The sequence below is a fragment of the Oncorhynchus keta genome, chromosome 34, assembly GCF_023373465.1.
Source record: "Oncorhynchus keta strain PuntledgeMale-10-30-2019 chromosome 34, Oket_V2, whole genome shotgun sequence".
NCBI classification, from domain to species: domain Eukaryota; kingdom Metazoa; phylum Chordata; class Actinopteri; order Salmoniformes; family Salmonidae; genus Oncorhynchus; species Oncorhynchus keta.
The window spans coordinates 7,377,665-7,403,285 of NC_068454.1; the positions used below are offsets into that span (position 1 = coordinate 7,377,665).

Sequence of the window (25,621 nt, forward strand, 5' to 3'; positions counted from 1 at the left end):
AATCAATAAGGAATCCTATTTGTCCCATACCCATTGCAGTGTTTTAGATATCAAAGAATGAGACATGTAGCTGTAACGGTTTTCTTCCTGGGAAGGAGAGGCAGACCAAAACGCAGCGTGGTTAGGGTTAAACATCTTTAATAAAGACGAATACCGAGAAACACTACAAATATACAAAACAATAAATGTGAAAACCGAACTAGTCCTGTGTGGTGAAACAGACACGGAAATAATCACCCACAAAACCCAACACCAAACAGGCTACCTAAATATGGTTCCCAATCAGAGACAATGACTAACACCTGCCTCTGATTGAGAACCATATCAGGCCAAACACAGAAACAGACAAACTAGACACACAACATAGAATGCCCACCCAGCTCACGTCCTGACCAACACTAAAGCAAGGAAAACACACAAGAACTATGGTCAGAACGTGACAGTAGCTGTTCAGTGTAAATGAAAGAAAAGATTTGCCAACTGTGGAGGGGAACATTATTATGGTGAATGTGGGAGGTTAAGGTTAAGTGTTGTAACCCTGAAGAAAGAACAGTGATGCCCAAACATTGGTGTTTTACCCAATTAATTACTGGGAGTTATACAATATACTGTACCAGTCAAAAGTTTGGACACACCTACTCATTCAAGGGATTTTCTTTATTTGTACTATTTTCTACATTGTAGAATAATAGTGAAGACATCAAAACTATGAAATAAAACATATGGAATCATGTAGTAACCCAGAGATGTAGTAGTCGTTTAAGAAAAGTCATTGTAAACACTATTATTGCACACGGAGCGTATCCATGCACATGTTTACTCCCAAACTTATTTAGGCTTGCCATAACAAAACAGTTGAAAACTTATTGACTCAAGACATTTGAGCTTTTCACTTTTAATTGATTTATAAACATTTCTAAAAACATAATTCCACTTTGACATTATGGGCTATTGTGTAGTAGAGCAGTGACACAAAATCCAAATTTCATCCATTTTAAATTCAGGCTGCAACAACAATATCTGGAAACAGTCAAGGGGTGTGAATACTTTCTGAAGGCATTGTAGTTAATTACTCATCAAGAAACAGTAAAAACACCTGGATCCATATTGAAACCAAGAAGACTGAATAAGAAAGGAGAAATAAAGCAGCTGTGCAATGTCACATTGCAATGAAGTCAATTACTATTCTCAAATTGAAATAAAAACTAAACGTTGGTTCTGGAAGTTCCAAGTTAACTCACAAATTTTAGGTATTGTTATTAAGAAGAGGAAAGAGAGGGGATATTGTGCATCTCAGTTCTCCTTACAAGCCTTGCTCAACCTTTTTCCCCTTTGCAAACCGCAGCTACTGAGGACTGGGCCAAACCAAAAGCATAATTAGCGGCGGGGGGGATCCAATCATAAAAAGAGGAAATGAGTAGCACTGTGTGATGCAAAGACACAGCAAGCCAGTAGCAGCCTGGTGCTTTAGAGTGGGGAAAATTAATCACGGTATATTGTTGAAGGGGGCAAATTGAGTCGTCAACTTTCAACTTTCTGAAAAGGCAACTGCTCACGAATGCGGGTGTGCGCATTTTTCGACCACTTTGTGGAGCCTTCAGCGACGATGCTAATGTAATGACAACCATCTTCTGGTAGATGGAAACGCTCCCCAAAAACTTTTTTGATTAAATGATAACTACAAAGTAGCCTATAGGCGCCAGCTAATGTGAGCTAGCTATAGATGTTTGCCGCTATCAGTTGCCTACTTGACTCGCTAAGATTGCTACTGTTAGTTAGCTAACATGCTGACCACACAGCTCGCGTCGCTTGCGGGTGCACGAGTGTTGCAAAATAAATTGACACATACTTGTTATTCAATCATTGCACCCACACATTTGTGACGCTTAATGTTCTTGCAAGTCCCGCCTCTCCCATCTCCTCATTGGTTTTTAGGAGCATATACCCATGTGTGTGATTGAACAGATCCATGGGCTACAGAATTGCTATCGCACTGTATACTGCCCTATCCCATCTGGACAAGATGAATACCTATGTAAGAATGCTAATTCTGCTGTTCATCTAGTTAGCTAGCCGAAATTAGAATTCTAGCTAGCTAGTGTTACGTAGCTAGCGCTGATGCAGTGTCTCTGCTTCATCTATTCAACAGCCAGGTGCTTTATGGCAACAACAGGGCATAAATGTTTTGAATGAACTGAATGACTCGTAGAAATGTTTCATTTTGCTCACCTCAATGGTAAAGTTATCAGTTTCCATTTAGCAACGCTACAACAACGTCGCTACATTGTACCAAGGAGGCGTGCTTACCAATCACAGCAAGGCAATCAATCACTCTTTGCTTATAGAAAAGTGACTATAGATATCAAGTAATGTACAGTGGCTTGTCAAAAAAGAAAATAACACTGTCTCAAATGACATGTAAACTAAGTGGAGGATTTGCTTTGCTTTCAAAATCAGACTTTCCAATAGCTGCTCTTTGTTGTATAAATAGACATGTTACTACCAATACAAATCACATTTTACAGTGAAATGGTTACTTACGAGCCTCTAACCAGAAATACAGTTTCCCAAAAAAATATGGATAAGAATAACGGGATGGGGGGGGGGTCTGTAGTTTCTGCAGCTGAACAGTTGGGACATGAACCGGTGTTGTGTTTTCTTATTTTATCTCTTGCTGTCCCCAGTCCACCTGGCCGTGCTGCTGCTCCAGTTTCAACTGTTCAGCCTGCGGCTATGGAACCCTGACTACCTGTCCCAGACCTGCTGTTTTCAACTCTCTAGAGACAGCAGGAGCAGTAGAGATACTCCTAATGATCAGCTATGAAAAGCCAACTGACATTTACTCCTGAGGTGCTGACTTGCTGCACTCTCGACAACTACTGTGATTATTATTTGACCATGCTGGTCATTTATGAACATTTGAACATCTTGGCCATGTTCTGTTATAATCTCCACCCGGCACAGCCAGAAGAGGACTGGCCACCCCTCATAGCCTGGTTCCTCTCTAGGTTTCTTCCTAGGTTTTGGCCTTTCCAGGGAGTTTTTTCCTAGCCACCGTGCTTCTACATCTGCATTGCTTGCTGTTTGGGGTTTTAGGCTGGGTGTCTGTACAGCACTTTGAGATATCAGCTGATGTACGAAGGGCGATATAAATTGATTTGATTTGATTTGAATACAACAGGTGTAGTAGACCTTACGGTGAAATGCTGAATACAACAGGTGTAGGTAGACCTTACGGTGAAATGCTGAATACAACAGGTGTAGTAGACCGTACAGTGAAATGCTGAATACAACAGGTGTAGTAGACCTCACAGTGAAATGCTGAATACAACAGGTGTAGTAGACCTCACAGTGAAATGCTGAATACAACAGGTGTAGTAGACCTTACAGTGAAATGCTGAATACAACAGGTGTCGTAGACCTTACAGTGAAATGCTGAATACAACAGGTGTAGTAGACCTTACAGTGAAATGCTGAATACAACAGGTGTAGTAGACCTTACAGTGAAATGCTGAATACAACAGGTGTAGTATAAATTGATTTGATTTGATGAATTGAGGCCTTTGTGTGCTTTGCAGTGACACCACTCCTCCCCATGAGGAGTCATCATGACATTGGGGGATGTGTCAGGGGAGGGGTTAAAAAAAAAGTGTTGACAGAGAGAAGCCACAATTAGTTCACAGTGCAGGAGAGAGACCAGAAGGAACACTATAAATGCCCACTGGGCACACACTGGTTGAGAATCAACGTTGTTTCCACGTCATTTACATTAAGTTACGTTGAACCAGGGCATTTCTAGGACAGTGAGATGTTTCATACATAATTGCCCAAGAGGAAGGCAGGTCTGGACTTCACGCGCTGAATGATACACCCTATGACAGCTTCCGGTGGGGGGGCGGTCCTGCTTTGTAGCATTTCGCAGAAGGCTTTGCGTTATACTGATTGCACCGTAGGTGTTTGTGAGTGTAGATATGGTTGTCCTTGTTCCGTCGGATGTCTTTCAGCAATGTTCCTATTGGCGGATTCATTACAAAAAAAAGAATCCGGTCTCTGAAAGACTATAACTTGTGTTCGGTGATGCTTCGCGTTCTGCCCCCCCATCTGTCCCCCAAGGCGGGCTTTTTTTTAAAAGGAGGCAGACACTAACAACACAAACCTTCGGGCAAAATTGAAAGTACTGACCAGAAGCAATGGCTTCAAGTGATCCTCTCATGAACACGAATTCGACGAAGGATAATTTGTTTTTACTGTTCTATTAGCTACATGGTGACATTGCCAGCAGCATACCACCCAGCATACCAGCCAGCATACCACCCTGCATACCACCCTGCATACCAGCCAGCATACCACCCTGTATACCAGCCAGCATACCACCCTGCATACCAGCCAGCATACCACCCAGCATACCACCCTGCATACCACCCTGCATACCACTGCTGGCTTGCTTCTGAAGCTAAGCAGGGTTGGTCCTGGTCAGTTCCTGGATGGGAGACCAGATACTGCTGGAAGTGGTGTTGGAGGGCCAGTAGGAGGCACTCTTTCCTCTGGTCAAAAAAAAAATATCCCAATCCCTCAGGGCAGTGATTGGGGACACAACTCGACCTAGATACTACCTCAACTAACTGGTACCCCCCTGTATATATTGTTATTTTTTAATTACTTGTTAATTTTATCTCTTATTCTTATCCGTGTTTTTTTTTAACTGCACTGTTGGTTAGGGGCTCGTAAGTAAGCATTTCACTCTAAGGTCTGTTGTATTCATTGCATGTGACTAATAAAATTGGATTTGAATTTTGATTTGATGTCCAAGTAGATTTAAGTCAAAACTCTACTGTTTTCTCGGAACATCGACTGTCTTCTCGGGACATCGACTTTCTTCTTGGAACATCGACTGTCTTCTTGGGACATCAACTGTCTTCTCGGAACATCGACTGTTCTCTCGGAACATCGACTGTCTTCTTGGAACGTTGACTGTCTTCTCGGGACATCGACTGTCTTCTTGGGACATCAACTGTCTTCTCGGAACATCGACTGTTCTCTCGGAACATCGACTGACTTCTTGGAACGTTGACTGTCTTCTTGGAACATCGACTGTCTTCTTGGAACATCGGTAAGCAACTCCAACGTAGATTTGGCCTTATGTTGTAGGTTATTGTCCTGCTGAAAGGTGTATATTTTTTATTGCAGTCACTGCAATGTTCATCCATTCACAGTTTTCTTCTATCACAGCCATTGAACTCTGTAGCCGTTTTAAAATCCCCAATGGCCTCATGCTAACATCCCTGAGCAGTTTCCTTCCTGTCCTGCAACTCAGTTCTGAAGGATGACTGTATCTTTGATGTGTCTGAGCGGTTTAATACATAATCCGCAACATAATTATTAACTTGACCATGCTTAAAGATATATTCAATGTCTGATTTGTTATTGTTGCCCATCTACCAATCCCTGCCCTTCATTATGAGGCTTTCGAAAAGCTCCCTTGTCTTTGTGGTTGAACCTGTGCTTGAAATTCAATACTTGACTGAGGAACCTTACAGATGTTGTATGTATGACAGACAGAAGAAGGGGTAGTCATTACAAAAATAATTTCAACCCCTATTATTTCATACAGAGTGAGGTCAGAAAAGTATTCATACCCCCTTGACTCATTTGTATGTGCATTTATTATCGATCTCCATTGGTTTCTGCCCAGACAGCAGCTATTCTTCCTGGGGTCCAGCAAAAAATAAAGCAGCTACAGGGCATTCAGAAAGCATCCCTTCCTGATAGTAATTATTATTATTTATAAATTTGCAAACATTTCTAAAAACCTGTTTTTGCTTTGTCATTATGTGGTATTGTGTGTAGATTTATGAGGATTAAAGAAAAAAAATCCATTTTAGAATAAGGCTGTAATGTAACAAAATGTGGAAAAAGTCAAGGGGTTCGAGTACTTTCCGAATGCGCTGTATATACCATTTCATAAACCTTGTTTTGGTTGTAATAGTGTTATATTGGAGTAGGGTTGGTTGTTGGTGCAATTATTATTATTTTTTTATCCCTTTTTAATTTTTGTATCACAAATGTAATGTGATTGAACACGCACTAACGCTGCGACGCGCACAAACAACATGTGCGAACGTCATAATACCAAGGAAGAAGAAGAGATCCAATCCCATGACAGGTCCATGGACTCCACCCTGCAAAAAAAAAGAGGCTTTCCAGGGCCTGGTAGATATTTCACTGATATGTTGAAAGAATCCGGGCAACACCCTATTACCAAATCCACGCATCCTGTACAGACTTGCCACTCATTCTTCCTGCGTCGAAACAAAATGGCGACGGGTGGTTTATCTCGGGAGCATTTTATCTGCTCTGTCTGTCTCGATGTCTTCTCCAACCCCGTCACGATTCCCTGTGGACACAACTTCTGCCAGGGATGCATACAGTCCTACTGGAACAAAGGGGAGTGCAGCTGCCCTCTGTGTATGAGAAAGTTCGCTGAGAGACCTGAGCTGGCCATGAACCATGTTCTAGACGCCCTGTCCAACACTCTCAGATTGGCGGAGCCACATCGTGAACCAGCAAAAATCTCCATTCCTCCCAGGAAAATGGCAGGGAAGTGTACAGCTATAGTTGAAGACCTGGCCCAGCCAAGGGACGTGAACACGTTATGTGGTGAACATGGTCAACCTCTGTCTCTGTTCTGCCTGGATGATAAGGCTCTGATCTGCGCTCAATGTGACTCTCTGGGTCATAAGACCCACAAAACCACACCTGCAGAGGAACAGATCCCCCAAATCAAGGTAAGGAGAGAAATCAGTATGAATAATGACCAATAATTACTCTAGAGTATAATGTCTACTGTAACTTTAAACGGCAGTATCTCTGCAACTTTGTGCGTGTAAATAAAATGCCCTGCATTTACAGCAGAGACTGCTGAAAGAGCTGCTTGCCAAACAGTACAGTGTGTGCACGGTGAAGACTGATATTCTCAAAGCAAAGAACACCATGGAGTCATTCAAGGTACGGTACTAACCAGGTTTCCATACAACCTTTTGGTGAGTAAAGTACATGTTGGATAAAATGTTTTAATGACAGGCCTGATGGAAACCGTTTTTTGTGGTAAACTTTCCAAATGTCGACAAAACTAAATGCTTCAGACAAGGTGGGATATTTTTGTGTCGGTAAAATTAATTATGCTAGAAAATATCGGTGGAAACTTTTTTTTTTTATATGCGCAAATATTGATATAATAACCTTAATATCGAAGTAAACTTGGAGTCAAGCGATGACGTGTTGTGTGGTTTTCCCACTACGACTCGTCGGCAAAGATGAGAATGTGTCGCCAATTGGATGGAAACCGAGCTACTGTTTAATGTATTTATATGAAAAACACTGTGGATGAGTTGAATACAGCCACAGTTAAATGTCATGGTTACATAGTTCTTTCCATCTACAAACCATCTGATTCTATTCTAGAATATGATTACGAGGCCATTTCATATGTAATAGGAAGACTTTGTAACATATACAACTGGTTATTGGGAGGAAGATGAACTAAAACAAGAGCAAGAAAACAAACACTAGAAAACATCCACTGTGTCATGTCTTTTTGTTCCGACACCTCTTCCTGTCAGATCTCTGCCAGGCTACAGAAACAAGAACAGCAGACCAATTTCATCATGCTGATCTCAGCCATCACAGAGGAGCAGAAACAACTGATGGCCTCAATGGAGGAGAAAGAGAAAGAGATGTTGCTGAAAACAGAGAGTGAGATTCAGAAGATGGAGAAGAGATTCAAGAGCTTGGAGGATGAGGTCACTGGGATTGAGCTCGCATTGCAGGGTGAAGAACCTGGGAGGTTGCTTCAGGTGAATTTACACTTTGTTTCAACAAATATTTACCAACTCGAGCCCAAAAGGTCAAAGTGGACTTTGAGCTGACGTCTGCCTTACTGGTGTTATTTATATATATATATATTTATTATTATTTTCAGGGTTGTCTGTAAAACCCTGATGAAGGCTACAACCTGAAACATGTTGGTTTTTAATGACAACATAGCAGTTCTAGGATGAACTTCCATTGTCCTCCAAGAGTGGCCAAATATCCTCCTGTTTTCAGGATTACAATGCCCTGCAGAAAGGCCCAGTTGATGCATCTCCATACCTTGTCAGTCTGGACCCAGAGGAGAGACTTGTTCAGGCAGGAGAACTCAAAGAGATGCTCCACAAGGAGGTTGACAGGATCTGGAAGGGTCAGTACATTAATTTAATAGTCTAATAAATAGTCTAATTCCCGTGTAATTACACTATTTACAGTAATTCAGGAGGAGAAACTGCAGCTATTCATAAAAACATTGTGTTCCATGACTATTTATTCTATCCACAGACCAAGGTTGTGACGCTAGGACAGCTTTACGTGTAGATCCCACAGCCTTTTGGTGTCCACTGTCAACACTGAAACAATGTAAGTACAATGAATCTGATTTGATTTTAACATGACGTTATATTCACTTTGTGAAAGTCTCTGGTATTGAGCAATACTTCCATGTAGTCTAATGGTTCAGTACTAGACATACACAATATCTGATATCAGAGCCTATTGTGTACAGTTGAAACACAACACTAATCAAACTGTTGGAGTGGGTAAACACTCCACAATAGATCAATAGTATTTTTTTTATGCAGTTGCCTAGGTGATAATTACAATTGCCTCACCTGTATGAGGGTGGTACATCGTGGTAATAAAAACATTAGTGAACTAATTATTGTTACAATATATGTATATATATATCTCACACATTTTAGAATTGTGGTGCATTTAGTTACTTCCTTTTGCACAGTAAAGCATTAAAAAAAATAGATGTTTTGGGGAATAGAAAAATAAACATCTGGATAGAAAGATTGTGATTGAATGTAGGAAATGATACATATTGTATAAGCATTAAAAATACAGTGCAGACATATCATCTATAAACAAAGGTTCAGTACAGTGCAGACATCATCTATAAACAAAGGTTCAGTACAGTGCAGACATATCATCTATAAACAAAGGTTCAGTACAGTGCAGCCATATCATCTATAAACAAAGGTTCAGTACAGTGCAGACATATCATCTATAAACAAAGGTTCAGTACAGTGCAGACATATCATCTATAAACAAAGGTTCAGTACAGTGCAGACATATCATCTATAAACAAAGGTTCAGTACAGTGCAGACATATCATCTATAAACAAAGGTTCAGTACAGTGCAGACATATCATCTATAAACAAAGGTTCAGTACAGTGCAGACATATCATCTATAAACAAAGGTTCAGTACAGTGCAGACATATCATCTATAAACAAAGGTTCAGTACAGTGCAGACATATCATCTATAAACAAAGGTTCAGTACAGTGCAGACATATCATCTATAAACAAAGGTTCAGTACAGTGCAGACATATCATCTATAAACAAAGGTTCAGTACAGTGCAGACATCATCTATAAACAAAGGTTCAGTACAGTGCAGACATATCATCTATAAACAAAGGTTCAGTACAGTGCAGCCATATCATCTATAAACAAAGGTTCAGTACAGTGCAGACATATCATCTATAAACAAAGGTTCAGTACAGTGCAGACATATCATCTATAAACAAAGGTTCAGTACAGTGCAGACATATCATCTTTAAACAAAGGTTCAGTACAGTGCAGACATATCATCTATAAACAAAGGTCCAGTACAGTGCAGACATATCATCTATAAACAAAAGTCTGAATGAGAAATCATCACTTGGACCTCAAGGATCCATGTTTTTTGTATTGATAGATTAAATACCATCTCATTGTGAGAGCTTTTTTGGGAGGTTACCCCCTCTGATAGGTGTGACCTGTTCTAGACCCACAAAAGCATAAAGAGGCCGTGTTTGCCTTCTAAGTAGTGTTTTACCACAGCATAGTCAATATTACCATTAACGATGACTGTTTTTAAGTATTCTTGACTGAATCAACAGATGAAAAGACCATCACCTTGGATCCCAATTCTGTCGGAAGACATATCTGGCTATCTCTGGACATGACCAGTGCTAGGAACACATACCCATACATCCAGCCCCACACCCTCCACCCAGAGCGGCTCAAACAGCGCGAACTGGTGAGGGGCGCACAAGGCTTCAGTAGAGGCTGTCACTACTGGCAAGTGCACTTTAAGAATCTTCCCAGTGGTTCACAGGAGGGCTCGTGTTGTGAGGTTGGGGTGATGTACAAGGAAAACGCTGGCAAAATGAAGAAGAGTTGGCGCATACGGTTTTCCACCTCTCAGTCTACGCCATATGCTGAGGCAAATTCAGATGAGGCAGTTTATACCATAACCAATGGTAACAACTCTCTTCGCGGCATTCATGTGTATTTAGACTGTGACTCTGGAATCCTTGCTGTGTACGGTCAAAGTAACTCAGTTAATGCAGTAAATCGTGTTTACTCTTTCCACACCAAATTCAGTGAACCTCTGTACCCCATGTTTGTAATCCCTAAAGGGGCAGATATTAAGTTAAATTAGGGGACCCAAATGATGAATATACCCATCGGTAGATTTATAGTCATGGAACGGTTACATAATCTAAATTGTTTATTTGGAATGCAATCTCTTTTTTTTGTACACTGTTAAAAGAAAAAGTCAAACGGCACGATTGATAGTTGTGTATTTATTAAACATGATGCTTGTTGTGACGGCAGATGAGGGTGGATGAGTTTTTTTTTTTTAAACACCCAAAAATGTGCACTTGATGAAATTGATGGATTGAAATATCAATAAAAATGCAATGTAACAACAATTATTTTCGTTCTTTAACCCTCTTGTCTTTTACTAACACATATTCAAAGTGTTTTATACTGAGTATATTTATTGAAATATTAAGCTACATCTCTGAAAGGTGTGTTTCAAATGTAAACCTCATCCTGAAGAGTGCTCCCGAGTGGCGCAGCGGTCTAAAGGCACTGCATCTCAGTGTTAGAGGCACAGTCCCTTATGGCGGCGCACAATTGGTCCGGGGTTGGTCGGGGTAGGACGTCTTTGCAAAAAAGCATTTGTTCTTAACTGACTTGCCTAGTTAAATGTATATTTCAAGAGTGCTCTCTTTTTTTTCGGGCGGGGGGGGGGCAGGTAGCCTAGTGGTTAGAGCGTTGGGCCAGTAACCGGAAGTTTCCTGGATCGAATCCCCGATCTGACAAGGTAATAAACCAGTCGTTCTGCCCCTGAACAAGGCAGTTAACCCACCGTTCCCCGGTAGGCCGTCACTGAATAAGAATTTGTTCATAACTGACTTGCCTGGTTAAATGAGATATATAGTGTGTTACAGCAGTGCCCTCTGCTGGTAGTTTCGTGTATCTATTCCTTCCTGCTTGTACAGCTCCCCTGGAGCAAACATCGACAGATTATGATTTTTTTTTTTTAACCAGTATTCAAACCAGCAACCTTTCGGCCCAACACTCTGTCCTCGAGGCTACGTGCCCCCCTCCCCTCTCAATGTGAACTGTTGATGTGAAGTATTTTCACTTTAGAGTTCTGGGTTACCTAGGTTACATACTGCTGTGGTATTACACGTTACCAAGGTTACCATGACTTTCAAACTGGTGCATATTCTTTCCTCTGTATAGAAATACAAGTCAACATAATGGAAACACTGAAGTAAATGAGGGAAACAAAAGTACTTAGAAAGAAGGTGATTCCATCCCATCATGCTTAGTCATGTATAAAAATACCCAGTTGACCATTATGTTTGCAAACAGACATCTCAGTGTCTTTGAAAGAGGGGCCTCAAAGGAGCATAGGGGGTTTAAAGTGTGTGTGTGTGTGTGTGTGAGAGACACGTGTGCACACACACACACACACACAGTCACCAGATCCCAGCCCAGCTCTCGGTACATAACGCAGACAGGAATAAATATCTCCCCGGGAAGCAGAAGGGAGGGGGGTTCATGATTAACGACTCACGGTGTAATTCTAGGAACATACAGGAACTCAAGTCCTTTTGTTGACCTGACGTAGAATATCTCACAATTTAAATGGCGACCATATTATCTCCCAAGATAATTCTCCGTCATCTCCACGACCATTTTACATCCCACCTCAAGCTGATATCTCGACGGCACTCAAAGAACTTCACTGGACTTTATGCAAACCTGAAACCACATATCCTGAGGATGCGGTTATTGTAGCCGGGGATTTTTAACAAAGCAAATCTGAGAACTGCCCAAGTTCTATCAACATATTGACTGTACTACTCGCGCTACTAAGACTCTCGACCATTGCTATTCAAACTTCAAGAATGCTTACAAGGCATTACAAGGCCCCCGCCCTCCTTTCGGCAAATCTGACCACGACTCCATCTTGCTCCTCCCATCCTATAGGCAGAAACTCAAACCGGAAGTAACCGTGGTTCGTACTATTCAATGCTGGCCTGACCAATCGGAATCCATGCTTCAGGATTGTTTTGATCATGTGGACTGGGATGTTCCGGGTAGCGGAACGTGTTTACGGGCATATTCAATCTCTCCCTATCCTAGTCTGCTGTCCTCACATGCTTCAAGATGGCCACCAATGTTCCTGTACCCAAGAAGGCAAAGGTAACTGAACTTAATGACTATCACACTAGCACTCGCCTCTGTCATCATGAAGTACTTTGAGAGACTAGTCAAGGATCATATCACCTCTACCTTACCTGCAACCCTAGACCCACTTCAATTTGCTTACCCGCCCCCCAATAGGTCCACAGACAATGCAATCGCCATCACACTGCCCTATCCCATCTGTACAAGAGGAATACCTACGTAAGAATGGCTTTTATTGACTATAGCTCAGCATTCAACACCATAGTACCCTCCAATCTCATTATTAAGTTCGAGGCCGTGGGTCTGGACCCCGCCCTGTGCAACTGGGTCCTGGACTTCCTGATGGGCCGCCCCCAGGTGGTGAACGTAGGAAACATCACTTCCACTCCGCTGATCCTCAACAATGGGGCCCCACAAGGGTGCGTGCTCAGCCCCCTCCTGTACTCCCTGTTCACCCATGACTGCATGGCCTAAGCACGCCTCCAACTCAATCATCAAGTTTGAGTGTGGTGCCTGGAAAAAAACCTCTCACTCACCGTCAACAAAACAAAGGAGGTGATCGTGGACTTCAGGAACAGCGGAGGGTGCGCCCCCCTATCCACATCGATGGGACCGCAGTCGAGAAGGTGGAAAGCTTCAAGTTCCTTGGCGTACACATCATTGACAAACTGAAATGGACCATCCAAACAGACAGTGTGGTGAAGAAGGTGCAACAGAGCCTCTTCAACTTCAGGAGGCTAAAGAAATTTGGCTTGTCACCTGAAACCCTCACAAACTTTTACAGATGCACCATTGAAAGCATCCTGTCGGGCTGTATCACCGCCTGGTACGGCAAGTGCACCACCCTCAACTGCAAGGCTCTCTAGAGGGTGGTGCGGTCTGCCCAACGCATTACCTGGGGCAAACTACCTGCCCTCCAGGACACCTACAGCACCCAATGTCACAGGAAGGCCAAAGATATCATCAAGGACATCAACCACCCAAGCCACTGCGTGTTCACCCCGTTATCATCCAGAAGGCGAGGTCGATATCGGTGCATCAAAGCTGGGACCGAGAGACTGAAAAACAGCTTCTATCTCAAGGCCATCAGACTGTTAAACAGCCATAGGCATAGACTAGAAATCACTGGCCACTTTAAGGAATGGAAACTAGTCACTTTAATAATGTTTACATACCTGGCATTACTCATCTCATGTATATACTGTGTTCTATACTATTCTACGGTATCTCATTCACTTAATGTTTACATATCTTGCATTACTCATCTCATATATACACTACCAGTCAAAAGTTTTAAAACTCTTTCAAGAGTTTTTCTTTATTTTTACTATTTCCCCATGAAACATCCTGTTTTTACAGTACCAGTCAAACGTTTGGACACAACTACTCATTCAGGGGTTTATTGTTAATTGCACTGTTTTCTACATTGTAAAATAATAGTGAAGACATCAAAACTATAAAATAACACATATGGAATCATGTAGTAACCAAAAAAGTGTTAAACGAATCAAAATATATTTAAGATTCTTCAAATAGCCACCCTTTGCCTTGACAGCTTTGCACACTCTTGGCATTCTCTCAACCAGCTTCACCTGGAATGCTTTTCCAACAGTCTTGAATGAGTTCCCACATATGCTGAGCACTTGTTGACTACTTTTCCTTCACTCTGCGGTTCAACTCATCCCAAACCATCTCAATTTGGTTGAGGTCAGGGGTTTGTGGAGGCCAGGTCATCTGATGCAACACTCCATCACTCTCCTTATTGGTAAAATAGTCCTTACACAGCCTGGAGGTGTGTTGGGTCATTGTCAATTTGAAAAACAAATGATAGTCCCACAAAGCCCAAATCAGATGGGATGGCATATCGCTGCAGAATGCTGTGGTAGCCATGCTGGTTAAGTGTGCCTTAAATTCTAAATAAATCACAGACAGTGTCAACAGAAAAGCAACCCCACACCATCACACCTCCTCCTCCATGCTTCACGGTGTGAAATACACATACGGAGATCATCCGTTCACCCACACAACGTCTCACGAAGACACGGCGGTTGGAACGAAAAATCTCCAATTTGGACTCCAGACCAAAGAACAAATTTCCACCGGTCTAATGTCTATTACTCGTGTTTTTTTGGCCCAAGCAAGTCTCTTCTTATTATTAGTTTCCTTTAGTAGTGGTTTCTTCTGTAGCAATTCGACCATGAAGGCCTGATTCACGCAGTCTCCTCTGAACAGTTGATGTTGAGATGTGCCTGTTACTTGAACTCTGAAGCAATTTCTGAGGCTGGTAAATCTAATGATCTTATCCTCTACTGCAGCAGAGGTAACTCTGGGTCTTCCCAACCTGTGGTGGTCCTCCTGAGAGACAGTTAACTCTAATGATCTTATCCTCTACTGCAGCATAGGTAACTCTTAGTCTTACTTTCCTGTAGCGGTCCTCCTGAGAGCCAGTTAACTCTAATGATCTTATCCTCTACTGCAGCAGAGGTAACTCTTAGTCTTCCCATCCTGTGGTGGTCCTCCTGTGAGACAGTTAACTCTAATGATCTTATCCTCTACTGCAGCATACTGTGGTAAATAGTGTAGATATAATAGAGAAAAGAGACTCAGACTGAAAACACCTCCGTTAATTTACGTCAATTTGTGCCCCCTTGTGATAGTGTGGTGTAATGACAGAATGCAATTTGAGACGCGAGCAACAAACAAGACACACGCCATATCTGACAGAATATATTCTACTTTCCTTTCTAACAAATCTACTAATCTAATCAAAAAATGTTTAACAACAGATTGTAACAGTTAGTTTGTTGTGGTGAGCCTTTTTGCTGTGCTTCCCTGGATATCCTTCAGATGTGTGTTGCTCTCATCTCCAAGTTGATTTTTGTCTTTTCCTCATCTTGTCTTCTCAAATCAAATCAAATTGTATTTGTCACATGCGCCGAATACAACAGAACACAACCTTACAGTGAAACGCTAACTTACAAACCCTTAACCAATAATGCAATTGTAAGAAAAATTGTGTTAAGTAAAAAATAAAAGTTACAAATAATTCAACAGCAGCGATAAAATAACAATAACGAGACTTTATACAGGGAGAGTCAATGTGGAGGCTATATGCTGTCTAATATATATTGTCTAATGTCATATCTAAGGCTTTCCTAAATTGCGGGGTGTTCCTTAGGGTACTATCTTAAGTTGATAACTATATGATAAGTCTAGTTATAAGGCACTAGTGTTGTGCAGTCTACAGGGATAACCTATGGACTTCTGAGAAGAAAACTGGTGAGTACTGTAGCTGTAGAGTTAAAGGCCTCAAAATAAATGTTCAACTTTACTAAGGCTGGTATTCTGCTCTGACTCTTAAGTGATCCTCGCATAAATCCTAATTTGATGTTCCGTTATGCTTACGCAAGCGCACATGTCAAGGGAAGGAGACCAAGTAATCCTGGCAGATTACAACTTGTTCAGAAGGAGTCTGACGTAGTCAGGTAATTTTCAGGTCAGTGCCTGGAGGTCAGTCAGAATTGGTGTCGAGGGAGTCCGTAGTGGTTTTACTACCAGTCACTGTCTTCCACTGTTGTAGTGGCGGTAGGTATGAAGAAGTCTACTTCATAGCTATGTTATCCACGGAGGAGCTAACCTCATGACAGAAGTACTCTAAGTATTGGACCAGTCACACGTGGTGTGATCATGGTTCATGACTTCGAATAACTCCTGACCGAAGGGTTCTATTTATTAGTGGCGTGTGTGTTAACCATTGGAAGAGTGCAATGGAGATTCCCTTCCCTGTGTTGCACTCTGAGTGACTCCTATGTTGTTATTATCAATAGCAATTTAACTTGTGAGGTTACTAATCCTCTTACTGAGTGTTACTGGACTGACTGTGGTATTGGTACTGGTACTCAAGGGGTCCAGTTGTCCTACCGATTTTATTCTGAAGTGTTATCCTACAGGAATACATGATTAGAGCATTTTACTAGTTGTCTTGTAGTGGCTACTACACATGGCCAGGAATGATTATTGTTGCCATTTATTTTGGAGGTGGACAAGTCCACTGGACTTCCTTTACGACCAGTGTGGTACACCTCAGTGTGGTACGACCAGTGTGGTACTTCCAGTGTGGTACGACCAGTGTGGTACTTCCAGTGTGGTACTTCCAGTGTGGTACACCTCAGTACTATCTTAGATGTGTTAAGATAATACCTGTCTAGGGGCCTGTCTGCTCCTCACTGTTCTCATAGGGGAGTTTACAACTAGATTTGATTTATGCTCTGGCGGCCTCCTATGGTGTTGTCCGTAGTCTCGACCCCCCCAACGGCCTCGATAGGGCTCATAATCACTATTCCCCCCCTTTGTGTCTCGGGACCCCCCCACCAGCATGTGGTGTTGGTATCCGAGGCGCAAACGGAAAGTTCGGACCCTATTTACGAGTTGTCAATGGCCGCGTTATTGTGAGAGTGGCTGTAACCTTTCAACCAAATCTCCTGGTGTTTGTGCTTCAACACCCTCAGTGGCTGTCGAGGTCTGTCAGTCACCACAGCGTCCGCCTGTGGCAACCTCTTCAGTACCTGCGAACTGAGACGAGGATATCGGTCTGTGATATCACAAAGTGTTTCACCAGTGGGAGTCATCGGGTCAGTTGCTGGACTGACGCCATTAGTGTCATTGTAAGGGTTGACAGTCCCCCACAAAGCGGAAGGTATGTCATCGGAAGCAGAGTATACTCTGCGCATCAATATTTTTCTTGCTGAGACGGCTGCAGTGCTTGCGGAAGTGTCCGAAGGGCAAGAGAAGTTCATAATATATAATAATAATAATATATGCCATTTAGCAGACGCTTTTATCCAAAGCGACTTACAGTCATCTCAACTACCGTATTGCATGACTGCAAGGAGGAGGGAAGTTGCTCATTCACAGAGACAGCTGGCTCGAAATCATGACAATAATTGTCAATCCGATTGGCTGACGGAATGTGTGGAGATGTCGTAATATCTCCTTGGATCAGATTCTGCACGAAGTGTTTTCGAAACATCTTTTTCCCAAAGGGTGCTTTCGACAGATACCCCTCGTGAATGACTGCGTTGCAGCTAGCGTTAGGGGACGACAGTGTGGTCGGTGGAGAAGGCACTGTGGTCAGTGGAGAAGGCACTGTGGTCAGTGGAGAAGGCACGGTGGCCTGTGACCATACCTGGTTGGTTTTCCAATCCATCAATGGGAGTAACCGATCCATCAAGTCTGCTCCAAGTAGCAGGGGTACAGTTTAGAGGCTGGTAACATACACAGGGTGGACGAGCGATACGTCCTTGAAGTGTAGTTTCAGCATGACTCTCAATCTGAGAGGCGAGGTAGTCTGAGTGACACCTCGAAGTGTAGTGTTGCATCGTTCCACTTTTAACCAACGTCTAGTTGGCTTCAAAGCCCTTTTTTAGATCATCAAACAATGTTTGAGAGATGAGTGATATTGTTGCACCCGAAACAATTAGCGCATGACAAGTTAAGCAGTCCTCCAGGACTGTTTCCAGGTATGGTCGTTTTGATTCGTGTTTAGTGGACATATTCCCCACGAAGTGGAGGGCTCGTTCGCATCAACGTGATGTGTCAATTCTGTTCAAGGTGGAAGCGTATTGAGTTTTCCGATTTTAAGTGGGCTTGGATTTAACAAAGCGTTTGACCTTTTTCTTCGCAACCTTTGTATCAGAGTCTATAGACAAAGCCCATGGGCTTGTTTTTTGATCAAGCGGGCCCTGGATAGGGTCTCGAATGAGAGCAGGAGAGATTTGAATTTTAACGTCCTTGCTATGGATGTTAATTCCTGCGGACCTGGTGTCCGGTAATTCCCCGTCTAGTCCTTGCTATGGGTGTTAATTCCTGCGGACCTGGTGACCGGTAATTCCCCGTCTAGTCCTTGCTATGGGTGTTAATTCCTGCGGACCTGGTGACCGGTAATTCCCCGTCTAGTCCTTGCTATGGGTGTTAATTCCTGCGGACCTGGTGACCGGTAATTCCCCGTCTAGTCCTTGCTATGGGTGTTAATTCCTGCGGACCTGGTGTCCGGTAATTCCCCGTCTAGTCCTTGCTATGGGTGTTAATTCCTGCGGACCTGTTGTCCGGTAATTCCCCGTCTAGTCCTTGTGACTTATCTTTTACCCTTTTCTCAAATGTTTCTCGCTTTACTTCTTCGCGTAGTGAAACTTCTGGAGAACATTGGTCTACGTTTTGATCGTCCTTCAACCCTTTGTTACCCTTGTGCTCTGACACTTTGTGTGGGTTGGGTGCAGGAACGTAGTGAACAGGTCGATTGTAGCGGTAGTCGTTTTGGTGGCGACGTACTTTACAGTTATTTAGACCGCGGAGGTTATTGGAATCATGGTTTCGTGGTAGAAACGGTTGTTGTGCGTCATCTCTCAACACTCCAATACCTGATAATGCTCCTCTAACTGGAGTCAGAACCCGTAGCGTTTGGGTAGCCATCCAACGCGTCCTCTATGTCAGCTAGGAATGTCTCAGTATCGTTTGGCTGACCTGGAACGGGGTCAAAGGTGGGGAAATTCTTGACGAGTTTGTCAAGGTATTCCGCGTCAAGCGGGCGGCTTCATCCTGTGGGGAATGTGGGGCCGAAAGGCCAAGAGGAGAAGCCAAGCTTTGGCTTTGTTGGCCAAGAGGTGCCATATTACTCAGTGCCGAATGGCCAAGAGGAGAAGACTGAAGGACACTTAATGGAGGCAATGTCTGAAACCTATCGTCTTCACTCCTTTGAGTACAGGGCTCCAGCTTCATGGATCGGTAGTCACGCTGTGGAGCGTGGCCAATCTGGATTTCTTCCAGATGGTACCTAAGGGTGGTATTCTGCTGCATTGCAGAGTCCACTTGAGCGCTTAGAGTACTGATTTTGGACATGTGAGTGTAGCACTTGCTCCTTTCGGTCTCAAACTTATCTGTCATGGTTTGCAAATAGAGGTCTTGAGTACAGAGCGAGAGATTCAGTGATGAGATTTCTTCCGCTTGCTAAGAAATCAAGATTTCCATCTTCATCACCCAAGTTCTCTCATCATTCATTTGGTCAGTGAGTTCAATGAGTTCTGCTGATTTGTCATCCAACTTAGTCATTGTGTTCACTAATTGGTTGTCTTTGGTCTGCAGCATTTGGAGTAGGACATTGTTTCCTTGTGTAACGTTCAACAAAACTGCCTGCATGTTATCAAATTGCACGCTCCTGTTTGTAGATAACTCAACAGATTTATCTAGTTTGGACTGGACTACATCGTATTTAGTTTTGGCTAAATCGAGTTGTTCCTGGAGACAACGATTTTGTTGGAGAGTTTGTGCTCATTCATCGTCATAAGTATTTGCAATTACTTTTAATTGTTCATATTTCAAACGCCGTTCCTCGACTAGCAGAATGTTTTCGTTTCCTGCTTTTGTCAATAGTTGCTCAGTTCTCTCCACCTGTCCCCTCATGTTAGCCATGTCTGGCACGTGCTTCAGCTGTGCACTGTGGTATTGGACCGATGCCACATTTTTATGGCGATACATCAGTGCAAAAGTGGGGAGAACCGTCAAAGCGCTTTGTGTTTTTGTGTTTGATGGTTGATTTTGGAGAGCGTTCCCAATTTCGGCTGTTTTTTCGCAAATGGCATAATTAGGGTTGGTATCACTGCTGAGGTCAGAGATCAATCCTTTTATGGGTGGAGGTTCACTAATTAGCGGAGGAGTGGTGACCACCTCCTTTGATAGCTTGCACATTATTAAAAACATTTAGAGGTAAACGTTTCCTATTTCTTTCTATGTTTGGGTTTGGAATTCATTGGAAGCTGCAAAGACAAGTTGAATCTATTTATACATTACATTACATTTAAGTCATTTAGATAGATGTTGACGAACGATCAGTACCGTACCAGTAATGTGGAAGTTGGACGTGAATGAATTTGCAAAAGCAAATTAAATGAATTAATCAATGCCAATGATTAATCCTACCTGGGTAGGCTATCTGGGTATTAAACTTTAATTAACCTGAGAGGTTTCTTCATCCAGGTTAATATGAAGAAGTTTCAAAGTGTCTCATTTGATTGGAAGAACATTAAGTTATGTTCAACAATTTAACTTATTAAATTGAATGAGACGATAATCCATCCAATCTCCATTGATTGGATATCATAAGTGTAAACAGTAGATCAAATGTTGGGAACATTCAACACTGGTGCACTTCTCCTTAAGGCCAATGCACACATGGGATTCCCGCTGGGGCGGGGCTTCTGTCAGTACTGGATTACTGAATGGTTTTTGCAAAAAAACAAACTTTACTGATTTGATCTATTTAATGATAAATCAGACCTGTATAGGCTATTTGGGAATTAAACTTTAATTAACCTGAGAAGTTGCTTCATCGAGGTTAGTGTGGAAAAAAATGTACAATGTCTTATTTAGAAAACTCCTCAATTTGGAAATTATTTAAAAGATCTATTTGAATATAAGTCTGGCAATTTCACTTATTAGTTCAATTTGAATAAGACATTGATATCCGTCTGGATATCATAAGTAATGACTTGAGTGTGACCTGAATCATTCTTCATTAAATCATTTTCTAGGGGACACTTCAGCGGTCAGATGATTGCACACTTTCTGAAATCAAACGGAAGTACCAGGGGCGGGACTTCTGTTCCGCAAGGCGGAGGAATTTCAACTTGGCACAAGAAAACAGAAATAGCTATTTTCCCTTGTTAGCTTTAGCATGCAAGCTAAACCCTACTTTGTGCCTGTAAAATGCAGCACATAGGATTCCCTTGGCAAGAGAAAGGTTCTACTTATAACGCATTATGTTCAAACCATTTTCGGCGTTTTTTTTGACGATGTTTTAACCGGAACACGCGGCAAACAACGAATGCACCTTGGTCTACTCACGTAGAAACACGAGAGACAGAGATAATTATCGCTGGTCAAGTTTATATCTCCTGAATTTCAATCGGCTGGCTCTTTGTTCTCGCTCGAGAATTAATAATGACCGAGCCTACTCGCGTTTGAAATAGCCCTGAGTTTGGCCAAAGGCTCTATTTCTCAGATTTCTATAATTAGCTTTAATCAGCCCTCATACAGAAATGTATTCGCTTACGGTACCCACTGACTACGTCAGAGAACAACACTGAGGCGGGGAATGCTCAGCACACACACACCCAATAATGCTTGTCTTTAACACCCATAATGTGTATAATAAACTTGGTATATTATGTAATCTGCTTTTCAATTTTATACAGGCTGAATCAAAATGAAAGCGTCATTCTATTCCTCACACGGGGGGCACCAATATGTCGTGTCTTTGGCTATGCCGGATTAAGTGATTTGACATGCTATTCTATAAAATAATTTATCCGTAATTAATATGACCTGATTGAGCTAATCATGTAAATGTAATTAACTAGAGAGTCGGGGCACCACAAAATATTATTTATAGAGCTGTTATCTTCCGAATAAACTCTTAAAGACCTAGTAATATTTTACATCAATAGCAGTCAATATTAATCGTCACCTTAATTCAGTCTCATCTGAAAGTTGTAAATTCTTAGTTATCTTCGAACCCTGGCTAACAAGTTGAATCAGCAATACAAAATTGGGTTTAATTATTTATTTACTAAATACCTAACTAATCACACATAATTACATATACACAGCATTGATGACAAATTACGTCATAAAGGAAAACGTCCCTAACAGGCGGAACAGATATGACAGCTGGTTACACAAAAGAAAAGGGGCTGGGTTTGAGTGAAAGCACGGGAAGACTGAGGAAAAATTACCGCCCATTTGGAAAAGAAAAATGCAATGAATATTTACTCTGAGCTGCGCTTCGGTAGGTTGGTGGTAGATGGAAGGCCGTGTTGCCCAACCGAGTCCTTTGTCCTTTGAAGAATGTCTCTGGTGGTAACCGAGATATGTTGTAGTAATGTCATTGTGTGGTAGACGGGATACTCTGTCTGTTCTTTCCTAGCCCACATTTGCAGCTGCTGTTGCTAACTCAATGGCTAAGAGGTATCACTAAGATGGGCATGTATTATTTTTGGGACACGAAGACGTCCTGCCACTATTATAACTTAACTGAAAGCAGATATGGGCATTATCGAGCTGAGCAAGCAGGATGCACAGATTGGGATATAATGGTGGCAGATGGACTGAGGGAAGTAACTTCATTTGCATGTGGGATGGACTCACATGTTGTGTGTGTATAAATACAGAGCCAGTGCTCTGGAAAAGGGTGTGTTCCGCAGACCATCTAGGCTTCTGATATGTTTGTATTAAAAGCCTATATTGAATTCACAAGTTCTTGTAAGTGTTACATTTTGTTACGATTCTCCACGACATAATATATAATAATAATAATAAACAGCTCATTGAGTGCGGTCTTAGTGCCAGCATCGGTTTGTGGTAGTAAATAAAAAGCTACAAAGAATATAGATGAAAACTCTCTTCGTAAATAGTGTGGTCTAACGCCTATCATGAGATACTCTAGATTTAAGATACTCTTCATTTAAACTATGTTGTCTGGTTCTACATATTATCACAGTTGTATGGTACAAACAGGAGCTCTTGACTATTAAACTTATCTTCTAACCTAAAATCAGTGAAGACCTCCTCTTCTTGGGCAACAAGAGACACCATATTGCTCTCTCTACTCAACACCTCATCCAGGGCAATAGGAGACACCATATTGCTCTCTCTACTCAACACCTCATCCAGGGCAATAGGAGACACCATATTGCTCTCTCTACTCAACACCTCTTCCAGGACAATAGGAGACACCATATTGCTCTCTCTACTCAACACCTCTTTCAGGACAATAGGAGACACCATATTGCTCTCTCTACTCAACACCTCTTTCAGGACAATAGGAGACACCATATTGCTCTCTCTACTCAACACCTCTTCCAGGACAATAGGAGACACCATATTGCTCTCTCTACTCAACACCTCTTTCAGGACAATAGGAGACACCATATTGCTCTCTCTACTCAACACCTCTTCCAGGACAATAGGAGACACCATATTTCTCTCTCTACTCAACACCTCTTCCAGGGCAATAGGAGACACCATATTTCTCTCTGTGCTCAACACCTCTTCCAATAGGAGACACCATATTTCTCTCTATGCTCAACACCTCTTCCAGGACAATAGGAGACACCATATTTCTCTCTGTACTCAACACCTCTTCCAATAGGAGACACCATATTTCTCTCTGTACGCAACACCTCTTCCAATAGGAGACACCATATTGCTCTCTCTACTCAACACCTCTTTCAGGACAATAGGAGACACCATATTGCTCTCTCTACTCAACACCTCTTCCAGGACAATAGGAGACACCATATTTCTCTCTCTACTCAACACCTCTTCCAGGGCAATAGGAGACACCATATTTCTCTCTGTGCTCAACACCTCTTCCAATAGGAGACACCATATTTCTCTCTATGCTCAACACCTCTTCCAGGACAATAGGAGACACCATATTTCTCTCTGTACTCAACACCTCTTCCAATAGGAGACACCATATTTCTCTCTGTACGCAACACCTCTTCCAATAGGAGACACCATATTGCTCTCTCTACTCAACACCTCTTCCAATAGGAGACACCATATTTCTCTCTGTACTCAACACCTCTTCCAATAGGAGACACCATATTTCTCTCTACTCAACACCTCTTCCAATAGGAGACACCATATTGCTCTCTGTACTCAACACCTCTTCCAATAGGAGACACCATATTTCTCTCTGTACTCAACACCTCTTCCAATAGGAGACACCATATTTCTCTCTGTACTCAACACCTCTTCCAATAGGAGACAACATATTTCCCTCTGTACTCAACACCTCTTCCAATAGGAGACACCATATTTCTCTCTGTACTCAACACCTCTTCCAATAGGAGACACCATATTGCTCTCTACTCAACACCTCTTCCAGGGCAATAGGAGACACCATATTTCTCTCTATACTACTCAACACCTCTTCCAATAGGAAACACCATATTTCTCTCTATACTACTCAACACCTCTTCCAGGGCAATAGGAGACACCATATTTCTCTCTATACTACTCAACCAGGGGGCAGACAAACTCTTGAAAATACAGTTTGGTACAGATATTCCTCCTATGTCTGTGTTTATCAAGATTGTAATGATTTATTTAATGGGAATAAAATACACAACATGGAATGTTTTCACCGTAACCTCAGCAGGTTAAAAGAGAAGCATTCAACAGTATTTACAGTGACATATTGTCAGGGACATCGTGCCTGAACCTGACTGGTTAACTTGCTATTCGGCTCCTATCACCTGACCCAGATGAGTCATGATGCGTATGGTGTGGTAGCTTGACTAGAAATTAAATGTAGGATCATGATCCTGTTGTTGCACATGATGTATAATTATATATTGTTTTATATGTTTTCTACTAAAGTGTGTTTTCTCTTCATAAACTATTACATTTGTTAAGTTATATACTATGTTAATTCATGGCATCTTCAAGTACTCCTCTATGATGGTACTGCAGTAACTAAACCGGTTCTACAACGTCAGCGTCAACAAACACAGGAAGTAAGTCATCTCATCCACATATCTGATTTAGGTTCAGGGTTTTTGCTACTTAGCCTCACTGTTTCACTTGTGGAGGGGAGAGAGAGAGATCTTATATTTGTCATTAGTCAGTTGAAATTGACCTTAGGTCACCTGTTATTTGAGGGGATGAGGAGGTTCCATAAGGGGGTTCCAGCATCAGGTGACCCAGAGAGGGAGATGTTTGAGATGAGGGGAGTAGACTGTATTAGAAACAGAAAGCTTTGACACCGCAGACACACGACACAGTGAGTCATGCATCTCAGACAGTGACTGACGAAGAAGATGACCAACACGTTATGGTGAAATACTGATACTAGCGTTGTGTTGAACGTGTTTGTTAGGATTTTGTAAATACGGATGTGACGGAATGACCCCGGAACCGGATATAATACTGTTATAAGGAAAACTGTTTCTCTTGTCGGACACCTCATTTACTTTTTCTCTTCGCTCAG

At 42.1% G+C, this 25,621-nt stretch overlaps 1 protein-coding gene across 1 annotated transcript; it reads left to right on the plus strand.

The window, feature by feature from the left end:
* Nucleotides 1-6,110: 6,110 nt before the first annotated feature.
* LOC118366692 (E3 ubiquitin-protein ligase TRIM11-like) lies at nt 6,111-10,796 on the plus strand. The gene is made up of 7 exons (XM_052492602.1): nt 6,111-6,785; nt 6,910-7,005; nt 7,620-7,853; nt 8,104-8,236; nt 8,371-9,035; nt 9,073-9,442; nt 9,552-10,796. Exons 1-5 carry the CDS (start codon nt 6,111-6,113, stop codon nt 8,481-8,483), a joined length of 1,251 nt encoding a protein of 416 aa, XP_052348562.1. The 3' UTR covers nt 8,484-9,035; nt 9,073-9,442; nt 9,552-10,796.
* Nucleotides 10,797-25,621: the final 14,825 nt, after the last annotated feature.